Below are 18,859 nucleotides of genomic sequence, written 5' to 3' on the forward strand. Positions count from 1 at the left end.
CCTAATGATTTTCAACAAATACATAGTACTAATAAAAATGCGGTGGGTTTAATTCACTTTTCCTTATAATTATTTTGTTTTATAGAATGCCCTGTGCTAAAGGGTAATATTTTTAATAAAATTTGTATTACCAAAAATTGAATCACAAAACAACCTTTTTGCTCTTAATAAAATACTTAAGTTTAGATTAATTTGGACTCATAATAAGGATTTTTATTATAAAGTTTTACTAGTTATATGTGTATTTCTGCTATTACACACAAAAAAGGATAGATTACAATGGAATATTACTCAGCCATCAGAAAGAATGAATATGTGCTATTTACATCGACAAGAATGGAGCTGGAAGGTATCATGCTGAGTGAAAAGTCAATCGGAGAAAGACAGTTATCATATGGTTTCACTCGTATGTGGAATATAAGAAATAGTGCAAGGGACCATAAGGGAAGGGGGGAAACTGAGTGGCAAAAAATTAAAGAAGACAAACCATGAGAGACTCCTAACTCTGGGAAACAAACAAAGGGTTGTGGATGGAGAGGTGGGTGCGGGGAGGAGGTCCCTGGGTGACGGGCATTAAGGAGGGCAGGTGAAGAAGTGAGCACTGGGAGTTATACTTTATATTGGCAAATTGGATTTAAATAAAATTTTAAAAAACGGACAAATTAGAAGAAATGCAATAAAAACAAACATTAATAATTCTCATTTGCTCCTTGATCCACACACTCAGAATCTTCTCAATCTTCCATATAATCTTTTTGACCTTGACCTTGCAGTTCTACTTGTAAAATCGTTCACAGCACTTTAAGGACAAATGGAGCAGCCAGCCATTCAAACAAAGGAGCTGGGAATCTTTAATCATTGGCTAAACATATTCTTTTTGTACTTCTCTAATGCTGATATATAGTCACTGTTGTGTTAAAATCAATCATAATGTAACTCATAATTCCCAATTAGTTAGCGATCTTTATTTACATTTCTTGTAATTGAATAAAAGTAGTCCTAGCTTAGTTCTTTGTTATGGAAAAATTTGCCCTGAAAAGAATGCATATATTTGAATTTTCATCCAGGCTCTGCATAATTTGTTTAAATAAGTTTTCGTGTAGTAAGCAAATAGTGACCACCCCAGATCGCTTTTCACTGAACTACACAAAGTCAAAGCAGAATGTTCATTTCCACGAATGCTACATTCTTGGAGCTTCATGGAGAGTTGTTTAATGCATCCTATTGGGTGCATACACTGTAGTAATGCTTCATATATTAAAAAATTTCTACCTTCAAGCTTTTAGTGCATGACTATTAATGCATCTTGTAATTAAACACGGTTCTCCAAAAGTATTCCCAGTGCAAACTTCTACCTTTCCATAGCCATTTTGACTGATCCACACTGAAGGTATCACCAGTACATCTTTTTTCTCTGGTAATGGTTCCCATTAGCATCATTTCACAATCTTTTACTTTTAATCTGTAAGGCTTTAATGTCAGAAAGGGAGATTGATGTTACCGCTGCTGTTGAAATATTAGGTTTAGACTAAGTGCACGGTAAAGTGACATGAGAAGTTCAAGGTGTCTCAGTCCTAACAGAATCTACTCATTATTTAATTAGGCTCTGAAAGCTCTTAGCAGAAATTTCTGGCCTTATGTGAAAAACCTTTCAAGAGGTGCACATCACTGAAAGCTTCAGTTGTAAGGGTGCCTTATGGTACAAATATAGTTCTGATATTTTGGAAGTTATGATATCTGACAGGCCACAAGTCTTCAGATAATTCCCTCATCCCCTCTGCTATAATTCTACATCTATTTATCTGTTTTCCTAATTATTTCCACCCTGTAAATGTTACAGTGGAATTCACATCGTAAAAACATAGTTTCTTTAAACCATATTTGCTTCTTGACCCGTGTTTATCAAATTAATGTAAAAAATTTTAAGTGGTCTAAATCCACAAAAATATGCTTTTCAGAGCATATGGCAACATAAACATTTACTTTAAGGTGGGAAAATCTTAGGTTTGATAGTTTGTGTGGTTAAGGTGTGCTAGTCCCAATAATGGTCACAAGGAATTGAGTTAGAAGGCACAGTCTGCATTTGTAACTTATTTCCTGTTAAAATAACTAGACATATAATATTATAGTATTGTAAATGATCGAAAGAAATTCTGACACTTGGTCCAGTCAGGCACTTCAAGGTTATACATTTCAAGGCTAAACGCATCTAATAAAATATCTAAACAGGTGTATAAAAATGATTTTTCTGAAAAGATAGATATTTTATTTGGTCTAAAATACTCGTTTAACAGGTGGAGCTGGCCAGAGGGATTGTGGAGTCAGACACCCAAACTCTGCTGAAACTCCCTTTCTGCTCTTACTTTCTTCTACTGTACCTGGTGCTGGGGGACTTGGTCATTGGCAGTCACATCTGAGAACTTTTGGGCCAGACATGTAAAGACCTGCGTTTTCTGTCCCATCATCAATAGTTTAGTGTTCCAGGGATTGCCCTGTTATTAAACTACTCAGATTACTTGTCTCCCAACCATCATCCTTGCCTTAGATTATGGGGCTGGGTTGGTGAGGTATTAGGATCGACTAGTCTAGGTTATAAATCCACTCCTATCGCCTGGGCTGGGGGGTCTGTTACATAAGATGATGGACAGGAGCACCAAAGATATTCTCAGACATACACACACACACACACAAACACACCCAATAAAGAATTTACTCCATTTATGTAAGTATGCTATCAAAGATCAACCTATAATTTGAAGACAAGATTCCATGTAATATTTAGGATAATATCAATATTTCCAATTTGGCTTGGATAAGAGAGTGGGAGTAATAGAAAACGAGTTTTGGAGTTTAAATTGGGACTGCACCTTAGGAAGTCTTGTTTACAGGTCTAGCAGATTTGGCTCTGTTGCCGAAAGCCTTGGATATTTTCTGAGAACACGTACTATAATGAGAGCTATATTTCAGTGCCCTGTAGCTGGGATTTTAGTTTGGATAGTAGGTGGTAGCTAATAGAGATGAAAAGATCTCTAGAATTTCAGTAGATTCAGGAAGAGGTGAGAAGGTGATTACAATAGGTTCAATATGAGTTAATGAGAATCATAAGCTGGGGAGAAGACTGAAATGAGGGGTGACAGAGACGTCATCAAAGTATGCGCAACGGGATTAGGTGGCTGTCACCTGAGCAGGGAATAAATCGGGGACAGGAATAGAAATAATGAAGACTAAGACTGCAAACCCAGCTGATTATGAAGATTGTGGTGCTTTTATGAAAAAGAAAAATTGTAAAACATCACAGGAGGAGCTGATTTACAGGGAAAAAAATAATGAGCTCTTTTTTTTTTTTGGCATATGGTATTTGAAGTTAAGGAAATGTCCAGAAGGCAGTAAATTCAAGGTGCTAGAACTTCACAGAACTATCAGTTGCTAGACTTGTGTGTGCAATCAATTATGGATGAGAGACAGTCCTATGATTACATATATATATATATATGTGTGTGTGTGTACAGACACATGCACGTACACACATATGTGTGTGTATATATATGCTGTGAATATGTGTGTGTGTAGTATGTTCATGAGGGCAGGGGGGGTGTAAGTATGCATGTGTCTAGAAAGAGACAGAAAATAATCTTTTGTGGGAATGTTACTGTGTAGAGTGAATTGGGATGTGACATTAGGAGACTATAGGGAGACTATAGACCTCATTCCTGCAAATAATGGTTAATTTTTATAATTAGGGTAAACAGACTAGAAATGATAACTGTTTTCTAAAATCTTAGGGGCTGTTAGTTGGAAGAGAAATAGGATGACAATCTGGCAGAGACTGCAAGAGATGAGATTTTAATAGAGGAACTAGGATCCTGTAATTCAGATCCAACAACCTCCAGTTGTTAAGGATAATATTTTCACTCATATAGAGACCATGACTTAACATCTACCGAGAGCCAGACGTGCAACTAACTCAACTTGTATTAGTTTCCAGTGGGTGCTGTAACAAATTACCATGTTAATAATGGAGGGGTTTTTTTGGCGGAGGGGGGTTGAGGGAGGTTCATTTCTTTTTTAAACAGAGAAATGATGAATGTGCCCCAGAAACCTAGCTCCCATGAGTGAAATGTGGAGGTCGGTTTTAAATGTAGACCTGCTACAGGGTGTCTGTGACTATTTTGCACGTGATCAAGCTTTTGCAGGGACAAGGACCACGTGATACCTCTTCTACTAGAAATATTTATACTCACTGGCAAGGCTCATCTTCTCCTTTGTTTTTTGCTTGTTCTTGTTACAGCTTGTAAGCTTAATTATACTCGGCTTTATTTATTTATTTATTTATTTATTTATTTATTTATTTTTTAGTTAAAGCAAAAAGAAATTCTGTGGGAATAAAATAATTCCCAATGGGCTTAGACATTCTTCGGTAGGTGATACTAATTTCATTTAATTCAGTTCAACAAAGAGTTGCTGAATTGGTATGAGCCCCGGTCATGGGGGTGGTGCTTCAGGAAATAACAAAGATACAAAAGAAAAACAATCTCTGTACCCTAGTGACTGACTAGTAGGTCGACGTGTGCTTGTGCGTACAGAACAAAGGGATGAAAGTTAAAACTAGTATAGAAATAACTATTATTTTAGATAAAATAGACTCCATACTTTGAAGTTGGATTCAAACAAACTGCGATGGGTCACTAAGAGAGCAGGGAGGCTCTATGGAAGGCTTTATGCTGAAAACACCCTTTGACATAGGCTTTGGAGGGTACGGAGCAAGGAAGGAATACAGTCCATGGAGAGGGAAATAGGCAGAGATTAATAAGTAAGGCATTTACCGGAAACAGCAAGTATACTTGGGCTGTTATATGGGAACCGCTACAGAATGGCCTGACATCATCATTGGGGTCCAACTGAGGACAACCCTTAATGGCAAAATGTGATATTCACTTTCCATTTCATTCTTCCTGTTTGGAAGGTTTTTATACAAGTGAGATACTCGATGGAATTAGACTGCAAGAATATTTATTTAGCAACATTGCAAAAATAGCTTGAAGTGGGACCAAAGTGCAGTCAGAGAACTGGTTAAGAGTCACAGTAAGAGGTAATGAGAAACCTGTTATAAGTGGTGGAAATGGGAACAGAAGGGAAGGGATTGATTTAAGAACCCCAGTAAGGTAGCATTAACAAGACCTGGAAGTAATTGGAAATAAAAAATGATTCCGTTGAGTAGCCAAAGGTGACCTTGCAGAAATAACTACTAGGAAGACACAGATGTATAAAATGGAAAGAAGGCCATAAGATTACTTTTGAACTTTTCAACTAAACATATATTTTCTCTGACAGTTTTTCCTAATGCTGCATTACATTTGCTTATTCACTTTATTAGTACATTTGGTTCAGTGACAACACAAATCAGCTCCTGAGCTGAGTGACACAAGGAAACCTAAGACACAGTCCCTGACCTCATGAAAACCATAACCATTCTGAGGAAGATAGGACACCAGATGGTGACTCTGGGACACTTATTTGTATGGGAATGATGAGAGCTTTCTTACCCCTCTGTGGTCATCTTGGTGAATATTTAGTGACATAGGAGGTCGTGAATGTTCATTCGGGAATGATTGATAGAGTAAGTAGTAGATACTACAGAAATTCAGAGGAGCAAAGATCATTTTATTAATTTGGTCAAGCAGTTACTCTGATTAAGCCTTCATGGTAGGGCTACAAAGGTAGTCTCCACCTTCAATGCATTTACAATTTAGGCCTGGGAGATAGACACACTGTAAATAAATAAGTGCAATCAAAAGTTAACAGATACAAGATGGATCCAAAAAATGGACTAGTGACCACAGCATGTTTATCTTTCCAAATTACAGTTCTTTCATTTTCTTTTTTATTCTCCTTCATTCATAGAAACAAGTAAGTAATGATGGTAGAGACTATAGGAAACATAAACAAGTGAATCCGATTTTTCTCATATAAAAATTCATCTTTATTCAAAGAGCTTTTTACTCTTAAATGAACTCATCTCCTCTATGAGGACTTAAGTTTCAATTTTGGGTGAGAATTTAACTAATGATTTAAAAATTATGCCCATTCCTTATTATGCCATCAGAGTTCACTCCAACCACAATTTACTCCTGCTCCTTCCTTATCCAATTCGAACTTTACTTACAGGTGTGTTACTGTCACCCTAAGCCTGACCTCCTTGTGTGTGTGCATGTGTGTCCTCTCGTAACTAACACTATGCCTGGTACACAGTAGGTGCTCAACAAATCTTTAGCAAATCAAATAGAGTTTTTTTTTCCCTTTTGACTCAACAGCTTAATACCTGGAAACATGTGGTGCTAATATTTAAGATGGATTGGTTCATTCTGTTCAAGTAGCACATAACCATTCACACACCATTGAATTTAGTGCCATTAAAGGGTAATTTCCCTTCTGGGAATTGTGCCTGTTGCAGATATATTTTACATATTCAGTCTCTTTTATCATCACTAGGCAGGTAAAGAGATTAAAATAAAAGGTTTTTTTTTTCAAGTGTACAGCTGTCCCCGTAGACTGTATTTGGAAATGCCTGTGTATCCCAAGAAAAAATATGGAATTACTCTTATTCAACATCCTTACACCCAGACCGACCCAGAAGTCACCTTTCTTCTTTAAAGATGAAAATACTAACATTTGATGTCTGTACTGCAATAGCCACTCAAATGAAATAGTAAAGCTCTAATTTCCTCCTTTTTGTATCAGTGTAATACAACTCAGTGGAATTAATTGAAAGCCCTGTTTTGACCGATTTTACAATTTTGGCCCATCATGATACTTTCAATTTGTTTTATTTTGTTTAATGTCATGTTTTTACTATTGCCTTTAGTTCACACATTTTAATAGCTTAGAAGAGAGCTTTTGTGTTTTATTTCCTCAAATAAGTTCCTTCTAGGGCATGAAAATTTAACACTTCATAGCCTCTCAAATCTATTGTAGAGAACTTCATGGCAAATTGTTTCAACATACATTCTCTCCCTTCTCATTACACCCCTGTGACTACATATTATTATTCTTATTTGATTTTTACTAAAAAACTAAGGCCTAAAGAAGCCAAGAGACACCTGGAACTCACGTGTCCCGTAGGTACCTTGAATAGAGCCAGAGTGGAAGTATTTGGATTCTTCCGAGAGTTCTCTCAATCTTCAGATAAAGAAGTGTTCTATATGTGTTAGCTCATTTAATCCTTACCGGGATTCTGTAGAAAGAGAGGCACAAAGAAACTCTCCCAAGGAAAAGACCCCTAGTAAGTTGTTGTGCGAGAGGATGCAAGCCCGGCCAGGCTGCACTGTGTCGCCTTAAATGTCACTCTCATTGCTTGTGCTTCCATGACAGGAACAGGTTTAATGAAACAAACATAAACTGATAATGCCTTCTAACCTACACTTCCTATCAGGAAGCTTCGAGAAAGTTATCCTTGAGCCCTGTAATTCTTTGAAATACTTTGGTAGAAATTGAATTTGTTTCCACACTCTAAGAAGTAATTTTTAATAATGGTCCCTCTTTAATGTTTTATATTTAATATCTGATTAGAATTTTACTGCCTGGAAAATCTCTTCCTAGTCATTGAATAAGTTAGTGATACTGAACTTAGTAACATAAATGTTGGCCAACCCCACCAAAAAAAAGACCAAATTTTAGAGAGGTCACATGATGAGCACAAAGTGCTTTGTTAAAGTGGCTTAGCCAAGCTCAAACCCAGATCTTCCAAGGCCATTCCCACATTGAATAAAGATGTGAGCATAATAAATGAGCATAGTGTGTGTGTGTGCATGTTGTATACTGACTGTTCCTTAAAAAAGTAATAACCTGGGGAGAGGCATGACCTAATTAGCTGGTCTTCAAGTCTCCTAGGCGAGGCTGTCATTCCCCTGAAATATGATCAACTCCTAGATGAAAGTCCTTGTCTATCTAATGACAAATAGCCAAATGATAAGATTTAATTGTCCAAATACTTTTTGGAAAGTTTCTAGGTGTACATATCTATTGACTATTTTAAAATAATTAATTCCTTTTAAAAGTTAACTCTTGAATAAGTAACAGATTTGTTTATTCATTGATTCATTGCTTATTCTAATAATTACTGGTGAGCTTATTTACGTGATGGAAGAAAGCCCAGCTGGTAAGACCACCAAATCACATTTTGTTTTCTTTTCTTAAACTCAGTCTGATTCATGCTCTAACTCACAGGGCAAAATGCTTCTAGGAAGATCATGTAGGTGTATATATTTTATTCTATTACTAGCTGAAGAGACACACAGAAGTTTCTGACACACATGCTGTGCCCGTATTTGCAAGACTTAGCGCTATTTAAATTATTTTTCATCTTGCGCTCAGGGCATTTCATGTGGCTTTGGATCATTGAATGGAATAATGTAAAATTAAAGTTTTAAATTATCCCTGGAAGCCTACAATTAGCAGACATCCTCAAGAAAACTAAGCAACCAGAGTAAATCATTATTTCCTCTGAAGTTATTTATTTTCTTAAATTTCACATCGTAAAAAACCCATAAATCATTTTATTATTGTATCTTAGCCCCAATTTGAATCCACTAACTTATCAATAATTATTTAAAGTATGTCTAATCAGGGGATCCCTGGGTGGCGCAGCGGTTTGGCGACTGCCTTTGGCCCAGGGCGCGATCCTGGAGACCCGGGATCGAATCCCACGTTGGGCTTCCGGTGCATGGAGCCTGCTTCTCCCTCTGCCTGTGTCTCTGCCTCTCTCTCTCTCTCTCTCTCTGTGACTATCATAAATAAATAAAAATTTAAAAAAATAAAGTATGTCTAATCAAATAGGAATAATAATACATAATATGTTATGCATTATTAAAAATTCTTAACATCAATCAAAAGGAGACTATTTGTTACTCCCAGTGATTTATACAGAGAATTATCATAGTATTCTGTGCATTTGAAAGTGTGGACAAAAAATTAAGTCAAGCAATTTCCTTGAAGTCATAATATAAACATCTGAGCCTGTTTGGTGTGCTGATGAGAGCCCACCTTGCCTAACAATAGCTTATGAAATAGCAGGAGTGAAAAATAAAGGTGTATATTTGTTGTTTCTGGTTAATATCTATACCTATTCTAAGTTCTTAAAAATGTTACTAAGATGGTAATAAATCCAGGTTCCCACTTCTTTTTTTTTTTTTTCAGAGTTTAAAGTCTATACTGGGAGATACTGTAAAGTGTCCATACATTTTAAATAGTGTATAAAATATCATAAAAATAGCCTGTGAGCTTCACCAGAGCACCTATTATGAGCCTCCTCTAGATCCTAACACATGTCTGGCACTTGGTGACCTCAGCACAACTACGTTGGCCAAACCAATCAATGCCTTCTTCCAAGAAGTCTTCCTGGATGTTCTGTGTTATTGCACAGGAGCAATTCATTCCCAACACACGGATGTTACATTCTCCTGTAATGGGCAGTTTCTGCATGTGTGTGTGTTGTATTGGGAGGACAGGAGGAAGCTTATTCCCATGAATAAATTGTGATGTCATTAGGCATAATGGTTGCAACACATGGACTTTAGATAACTCTACCTTCCCTAGCACATATACTTGATAAGCATCTTTCTCCCAGTGAATAAAAACAGAATGAAGCATCTGCTTTCATAGTACCTAATACATACCCCTTTTTGTGCTATTTTCCGCCTTGGTGTCTCTGATGTTACTTTTCCGCCTTGGTGTCTCTGTCAAATGCTCTATTCCCCTGCCTGTTAACTGAAAGAGATTTCTCATTACTCCATTATCCTTAGATATAAATTGGTATCCCCAGGTATTTGCAGTTAATCATTTAGTCATTATAGGGAATGAAAACTATAGATTCTTCTGGAGGGATTTCTGGTTAAAGTAATGTAGGAGATTGACAGAAAAGGAAAAAAGCATTCATTTACATCCTATTTTGGAGTAGCCTCGTAGACATCATGCTAGCTTGAGGTCACACTCACAAAAAAGATTAGCTAAATAGATGCTGCACCTCCTCCACCACCCTGAGCTCCACATAAACACACATACATGCAAACCCTTCAGCAAACTTAAAATCTCCCGGAGTTGGCCCTGAACATCTGCACATCAGAAAAAAAAAATCACAATGATACACTCGGTTGTTGATATTTATTATACTAGACCCTTTTGTACAGTATTTCATTTCATCTCAATCCCATGAGGTGAAGTACTATTACCCCATTTTACATATGAGGAAGTTGAGGCTTAGAGGAGCCATGCATGTTGCTCAAGGCCACTAGACTATTTGCCAGAGAGCTAGAACTTGATTCCAGATCACTAGGACTTTAAACCCATTTCCTTTTCAATATTGTTGCCCCTAAAATCTGATGCTATTCAAACACTGATCCTACAAGTAACACTGGAGAGGATGAGTAGCACCAGGGTGGGTCCATTAGTCAGGATCTCAGAAGTCAGAGAAGGCACATCCAACTGAGTAGGTCGAGAAAAGGTAAACATCGACGGTTTACAACCGAGTGGCAGTACCCTCATGCCAGTTACAGTAGACATGGTTAAGGCCTGGAGGCCTGAGGGTGTGGGCCTCTGGAGTATGGAAAGACAGGTAGCAGAGGGAGGGGGTAGGAGGGGGGACGGAGGTGCCAGGCAAGGCTATACCTCTTGGTCCAGGAGTGCGGCCCGATACAGAGATCCTGGGGGTGAGCTGGGCTGAGGGCATGGTCTTGCCGGTCTTCATCATTGGCTGAATCCAACTGGAAGCCAGAAGACAAGGGAGCTTGAGGACTTACTTTGTGCCCATCAGCTGAGGACAGAGGAATGTTCAGAATGGATTTGGGTTAGGCAGCAAGGAGTGTTAGCAGTACATCTTCTCTGCTCCCCACCCCATTCTCTTTTACCATAAATAAAAGTGGGAAAGACTTTAAAAAAAAAAAAAAACAGTTGTTTGGTTTTGCGTGCTTTAATCCACGGTTGTGATGGTTTGGAAATGGATTGGCGTGCATATCAGCATATCTTGTAGTTGTATTGTATTGTGGACGAAGGAAGTAGGAAATATTAGTTAAGACCTTCCCTCAAACAGAAACATATTCTTTGAGGTTTCTGATTTTTTTTTTAAGATTTTAAAAATATTTTTGGTTATGTTAATTCAGATAGAGTTTACATAACAAAAGACACTCATTTTAATTATACGATTCTATCAGTTTTCACAACGTGCACCATCCTATCACTAACACTACAGTCAAGATATAGAATATTTCCATCATTCCAAAAAATTTCAGAGCATTTTCCAATCTTCAGTTCCACCCAACTCAAAGTCATCCACTCAAATGTTTGGGATCCTGTTTTGTTTCTTCTGACTTTAAATAGGAAAATCGGTAATGTTGCCCAATGGTGTGTTGCACATAGTAGATGCTTTTATGAAAAGTTTTTTCAGATGTTAGATTTTTTTTTCATAAACAAGGTCAGGCCAAGATGTGGAAAATATACAGTGAGACTCATAGCTATAAAACAGATAAACATTTTTAAAAGAGTTTAGTGTTATAAAAAGAATGAAGCAAAATACTATCTTAAGACATGAAAACTATAGTCCAAAATATTAAAGTTCTTTCCAAGCTATGTATAATACATAGTGAAAAATTTTTAGTGATGCTACATGTATTCAGAAAACTGTGATTTCAGGAGAAGCTAACCTACTGGTAAATATACTTTATTTCCTCCCCACTGATACTTCTTAAAATACGACAAATCTTAAAAAGTCTTAAATAACCCGTAATTGAAGTGTGTAATATAAAAGAAGTTTAAGCACCTTATTTTCCCTCTTAAAGTGTTCGTAGTTTTACTTTTCTAAGGAATGATCTAGAATATCCTTTAAAATGTAAGAGGAAGGCACATTGCCCCCTGAAGGTTTTTATGTTGAGATGTGGATATATCACAGATGCCCTAAGAGTTCAACAATATTAGGAATGCAGAGATTGGACGCATGAGGATAACATTCTAGCAGTTTTGTGTAACACCCAATAATGCTGTACACATTTGAAGGACCTTTCTCAAGGAACTACTAAGCATGCTTTGTTGCTTAAAGTGTTTTTTGTGAATTGCTTGGTCATAATTAAATTCTGAGCCTGATAGTTGATATGGTTTTAAGAAGCAGTTGTACCAACTGAAGTTATTTTGGAGATTATAATAAATAAATACACTCAGTCTGAGGTCCATATCATCAAAACAAAGTTTGTTTTTTTTTTTTTTCATAAAGGTTGGTCTGTTTCCCCACATTTCTGAGTAGCATAAAGTACTCTTATTGGTTATTATTTCATTTCACATATATTAGACTGAGGAGAAGTTCATAATCTTGGCTGCAGATTAAAGTTACCTAGATCCATTAAATGGCCCTGTGGCCTGATGGCATCTCATTAAAGCAGGACGTCTGGGGTTAAGTCCAGGGCATCAATAATCCAAGCTTTCCAGATAATTCCTTATGTGACCAAAGTTGAGACCCTATGGATTAGGCCAATTGTCCTCAATTCTGGCCACACAGTAGAATCTTCTGGGCAATTGCTTAAAAATGCAGATGTCTTTCCCCACTCCCCATTCTAATTTATACAACATGTTTATAAAAGTGGACAAGAAGAAAAAAAATAAGATTCGAGTAACATTCTCAGTGGTTGGGCTTTAATCAAGGCTTTATCATAGTTCGGGCATCTATTAGTGTTCAATGAAGGTTAAATGGAGATCCTAATCCCATAGCAGAGTCAAGAAGAATAAAATATGTTCCTTCTTGGAAGTAAACTGTGTATTTGAAATAATTATCTTGGCAAACTGTCACTTTCTGAAAATTGTCCTCCTAGGTAATTAGCCTCACGAGGTAAGCCTTGTATTTTAAGAAAATGCTGTCTTTCAATATTCATAATATTAGGCCCATATATATCTTACATCACGTTCGTAATTCTCTTCAAGGAAATAGACAGGAAACAAGATTAAGACACTGAGGATAAGATTTGAACCAGGCTCCCACTTGGAAACATAGATGTGCTGCTCCACCTCTGGGCCTGAAGAATACTACTACCTTGTAGAATAGAACAATAGTACTTTCTGCTTTTATAATGCAAACTACACAAAGGACTTGTAGCCCAGTAAGTAGAACAAAAATGAATAAAGTGCCTAATGAAACAGTATGGGACTAACAAAATATTTGCCTATTATGTCTTTTTTAGATTTCAGGAACTAGTAAACTAAAATAACCAAAACTCTTCTTTTCAGCATGAAGTCATCGATGATCTATTAGGGAATAAATGCTCATTAAGAAAACCTCCTAAACTTTATCGTACCCATAATTAATTGGCATGCTGCGTGTTTCAACATGTGTTAATCGAGCTGGGTGTTGTATTTCATCCCCAAATATAAATAAACTATTGCAACATTCAGCACTTTTTTTTTTTGAAGATGAATGTTTTTGGTTTAAAATTTAAGAACGATAAAGCTTATTTAGTTTGACCTTCCTACTTCTTAATTGTTCTACTAGGTTTTCTTTTTTTCTTTTCTTTTCTTTTTAGGACCACCTCAGAAGATAGTGTCTCCCAAACAAGAACATGAAGATAGGAAACACGACAAAGTGACAGATAAAGGAAGTGAAAGTGGGACTTCCTGTAATGAGCTCTCCACTTCCAGCTGTGACAGCCACTCAGAGGCGAGCACTCCGCAGGACAACCCCCCCAGTGCCCAGCAAGCCACAGCTCACCAACCCAACACCTTGACATTGGATCGCCCTTCCAAAAAGCACCTGTGCAGTGGATGCCCCCGCCAGACAAACGCAGAAACAGTGAACTCTTTCAGACGCTCATCAGCAAGTCCCGGGAAACAAATCTATCCAAAAAGAAAGTCTGTGAAAAGCTTAGTGTGGAAGAAGAAATGAAAAAGTGTATTCAGGATTTTAAAAAAATCCACATTCCAGATTATTTCCCAGAGCGCAAACGCCAGTGGCAATCGGAACTGCTGCAGAAGTACGGGTTATAGTAATTGTCGCGTTCCTGCGGTATGTCGATGACATTCGATGTTTACTACAGTGTCACCACCTGACTATATCCTAACAGTGGTCAGTGTGATCCTTGCTGCTCTTTCTTTTTGTGAACAGTGGATGTGGGACAGTATTTTCTTTCTTTCTCTCCTTTTTTTTTTTTTTTTGGTTGTTGTTGTTGTTTTAGAAATATGATTTTGAAGGAGAAAAATAAGTGTTTAATCAAAATGGCATATCTGACTCAAACCATTTTTGCAAGAATGAAAGTAAAATGTGCATGATCAAGAAGCTTCGAATCTTGATTTTTGAACTGTGGTCAACTAGATATGTTTGTCATTTCGTGACTCACCAAAAACAAACCATCCTATCACTCCGACTAAAATGACAATATGGGTGAAGCAACATCAAGTAAAATGTTAGATGATGGTTTTGGGACCCCAGTCCAAAACTGTTTAAATGTTAATGCAATAAAATAAGTATTATTTTTGCATGAACACAATGTAACAAATAAATCACAAGACGTAGGAAAGATCTGTTTGTTGCTTGGGAAGAAAATATTACAAAAAATAAAAATTAAAAAAAAATGTTTCAGCAAAGCCTATAAATGTAAACTGTCTAGGAGGTTGATCTTATTTGTTCTGGATCTGTGATATTTTTGTGTACGTGTACGGTGTTCTGTATGTTAAGATGGTGTAAATATGCCTTATGCTGTTGTGTTATGGCACTGACATTCATATTAATGCTAGTCATGATTATTTCTGTGAAATGAGTCCTTACATCAGGCTGTGAAAATTGGTATAATGATCCTCTGAAAGATCCTATTATCATGTTAATCAAAATAATTGAGGGAAATGGTAAAGAGCTTTATGTATTTATTAAAAAAAGGAAAATATATTAGAATTCCTTGATTTCTGTTGACTCTTCTTTGAAAATGCTCAAGTGTCACGTTGTCTTCAAAGTCCCTTTAAAATCCCAAAAGCTGGAGAATGACATGTTCAACCATGATGTTGAGTTGTTAGACTTTTCACATAATTCGAAATGGACATGGAGTCCGATCCAGATAGCCCTGGGATTGATTCCCATAACCCGCAAGAGAAAAAGACTTCATCTGAGGATGCGCTGAAGTTTTATTTCAGCTGACAACCAGATTGAAAGCTTCTCCATGAACAATTGGGGAGTTACCTCTTACAAATTAAGAGACAAAAAAAAAATGTCAGAAGCAAGCTGAAAGGTCAGCCTGAGTGGCAAGAGATTTCTTCCTGGTTCCATATAGGAAAATGAGCTTTCTTACTGTAGGTCACGTCGTTTTTGCCTCACCATCTCTACAGAAAGAAATACATTAATATCACAAAATTTCACTCAAGAAGAGCCTGAGAGAGAAGGAAAAAATATCTTAAGAATGATAGAGCTCTGCATCGGGCTCCCTGCATGGAGCCTGCTTCTCCCTCGGCCTGTGTCTCTGCCTCTCTCTCTCTGTGTGTGTGTGTGTGTGTGTGTGTCTCTCATGAATAAATAAATAAAATCTTAGAAAAAAAATGATAGAGCTCAATCTCTGTGGTGAGTTGAAACAGAAGCTGAGTAGCACTTGTATCATTTCTCTAGGATGATAGAGGGAGATAAGCACTATTAACTCCAAAATGTTTTCATCTACATACATCTTTAATGTATTCTTAGATTTCTCACTCTCCTATTATACAAAATGCCACCTACCGTGGACTATTAAAGAAAACCCAGATATGTGATTGACCTTGAATTACCTATCAGACTTCAGGGTAGGAGCTGCTCTCAAATTCTGCACTTCCTTTTGGGAAGGCTCAGAGTCTTGCCATGGCCTGATAGTAGCTGCAGAATGCTGGTTAAATAAAGCTTGGGGGTTAGGTTGCTACAGTTCAAATCCCAGCTCTCCTATTTATGACCTGTGTGATCTTAGGGATAATGGGCATAATATTTATAAGAGAAGACTTAAATGAGGTAATGAAGAAGAGCATCCCTACTACGCCTGGGGACAGAGGGAAAGGGGGAAGCAGTGGTCCTTACTATAATCCAGGAATCAAAGCCAACAGATGGGGAATTTGGAATAGGGAGGAACAAGCTGTCCAATACAAACTGTAGCCACTAAAGAGTCACAACCACTTCCACATATGCCTCCTAAACAATAAGAAAGGGGGAGGGTATTATCTTAGTTTCCCCAAATCCCACCAGTGCTCTCCATTGTTCCAGTGTAAGTGGAAACCAGTTGGCAGTGGAGCCTGGGAAATTAATTCATCAAGAGGATTTTGTGTGCCCTCGCAACACAAAGCCCAACAGCACTATACAAAGGCAGGGAGTAGATCTGAAAAACACTGCAACCCTGCTCTGTTTTTTCCCAACACAGAATGTCAAATAGAATTGCAATGACATGATTTAGTGAATGTCGACCATTTCCGGTCTTCCTATCTCTGCAGCATAAAGGGAGTGATGTCGGTAAGAATGGCGATCCTTTCAGGCCTTAGGAAATCAGAACCCATTTCCATAACAGTCTATCGTGTGCTCACCATACACCAAGTATTTGGCCCAAAGATGAAGAACACATTCAAGAAATATGAATTACCAACTATTGCCCTTGGGAAGAAACGTGTGGTCTGAGTCTCCCAAACCATTACATTTTCACCAGAGGCTAGAATCTGACTAGCCCCTTTTGGTGTTACAGGGGTGTCCAAGAAGGCAGGGAGGATGGGGACTCTTCCCTAAAGAAAAGGAGATTCCAGATTTAAAGATGCGTTGTGCTAAAACAGGTGTATAAATCTCCTTTGCCAAAGAATCAGGAGAGAAAATCTGAAGAATCACCAAAACCCCAAAGCACTAGAAGCTGACGCTGAAGTTGAGTACCTACAGAGAAGGAATGGGTTTTGTTGCTCACATACATACTCTTTGACTATTTATGGAGTTCACACCATATGCCTTTTGTTTGATACACTAGACAACTTGTGACCCGATGTCTTACAAAATGCCATTGTTGTCATTTTGAAAGGAGATACACTGAGTCCCTAAGATGAGAAAAGGAAGTAAAAGTCGCAAGATTTTCAATTTTGGAAAAATGGACTAGACATACTTTTTCCTTATTCCTCCCACTAAATATAACTAAAAACTCTAGACATTATATATATATATATATAAAATAAAAGCATTAAGGGGCTCTGAAAGACCGAGAGAAGGAGAGCGAAGTTAGGGATATTGGGACCAAAAAAACAACAGGGTGAGGAGTTCTCTGGGCTTCCTTTTTGTCTCAACTATCTCAGTCTTGGAGCTGAAGAAGCACCTGGTAACCCAGAAAGAGTAACAAGTGCAGACAACACACACACACGTACACACACACATGTACACACTCATACACACACATCCTGCTCTCTGTAGCCACAGAGCCAGGAACGCGACAGCCCAGCAACTTGGCAAAACCCAACTGTTAGATAATGACTGCTATGCTCTTTCAGTTTTCAGGTAAATGAGACAAGTGCATTGTGTTGTATAATTTTAGTAATTTTAAGGCTTTCTACTTTTTCAATACAGGTCTATTTGTTTATTTGAGAGAGAGAGAACGCAGGGGCGGGGCAGAGGGAGAGGGAGAGAGAAGAAAATATCCAGCAGACTCCCCACTGAGTGTGGAGCCCGCTTCAGGGCCCGACCCCAGGACCCCAAGATCACGACTTGAGCTGAAACCAGGAGTCAGATGCTTCACTGACCGAGCCACCGAGGCACCCCCGCCAGGCTCCCCACTTTTTTAAAGACTTTTAAAAAATTTTCCTAGAGCAGATTAAATTCACAGCAGAACTGAGAGGAAGGTACAGAGTTTGCCCATATGCCACGTGCTCCACGCGGGGTGGCCTCCTCCACTCTCTGCATCCCCACCACACAGGTACCTTGGTTACAACTCATGAACCCACAATGATGCATCTGATCATTTTACGATCTACATTGTTTTACCTTTTCCAGAACGTTCCATAGTCAGAATCATATCACATGTAGACTTTTCAGATTAGCTTCTTGATGTTAATGATATACATCCAAGCCTCCTCCATGTCTTTTCCTGGCTTACTAGCTCATTTCTTTTTAGTGCTGCAGTACATTCCATCATGTGGCTGTCCCAGTTTATCCATCCGGCTTACGGAAGGACAGCATGGTCACTTCCAAGTTATGGCAACTATGAAACAGACTCTGGTAAACATTCATGTACAGTTTTTTGTGGTGACATAAATTTTTAGCTCCTTTGGGTAAGTGCCAAGGAGCGTGACTGCTGGATTGTATGGGAAGAGTATATTTGGTTTTATAAAGATCCATCAGATGGTTTCTGGAAGAAGCCTTACCATTTTGCATTTCTATCATCAGTGAATAAGAGCTCCTATTGTTTCACATCCTCAGAAGTATTTGGTATCGCCAGTGTTCGAGATTCGGGCCATCCTAACAGGCTTGTAGTAGTATCTCCTTGTGGTTTAATTTGCATTTCCCTGGTGACATGTAATGTGAAACATCTTTTCATATGCTTTTTTGCCTTCTATATAACTTCTTTGGTTAGGTGTCCTGTTAGGCATCGGCTCAGTTTTCAATCAAGTTGTTTAGTTTTTATTGTTGGATTTTAAGAGCTCTTTGTATATTTTGGATAATACCCTTTTATCAGATATTTCTTTTGCAAGCATTTCTCCTAGTCTGTGGCTGGTTTTATCATTCTCTTGACATTGTCTTTTGCAGAGTAGAAGTTTTTAATTTGTAAGAATTTTTTTAAATTTATTATTTATTTATTATTATTATTTTTAATTTGACAGAGAGAGAAAGAGAACACAAGCAGGGGGAGTGAGAGAGGGAGAAGCAGGCTCC

At 37.8% G+C, this 18,859-nt stretch overlaps 1 protein-coding gene across 1 annotated transcript in view; it reads left to right on the top strand.

The window, feature by feature from the left end:
* The window catches only part of KCTD8 (potassium channel tetramerization domain containing 8), a 223,053-nt gene extending 207,564 nt beyond the window's left edge, over positions 1-15,489 (top strand). Inside the window, 2 exon segments of the mRNA XM_055341179.1 lie at positions 13,551-13,772; positions 13,775-15,489. Coding sequence (XP_055197154.1) covers positions 13,551-13,772; positions 13,775-14,010 — 458 coding nt within the window. The 3' untranslated portion in view covers positions 14,011-15,489.
* Positions 15,490-18,859: the final 3,370 nt, after the last annotated feature.

This window comes from Nyctereutes procyonoides, unplaced genomic scaffold, assembly GCF_905146905.1.
Source record: "Nyctereutes procyonoides isolate TBG_1078 unplaced genomic scaffold, NYPRO_anot_genome, whole genome shotgun sequence".
In the NCBI taxonomy this organism is placed as follows: Eukaryota; Metazoa; Chordata; class Mammalia; order Carnivora; family Canidae; genus Nyctereutes; species Nyctereutes procyonoides.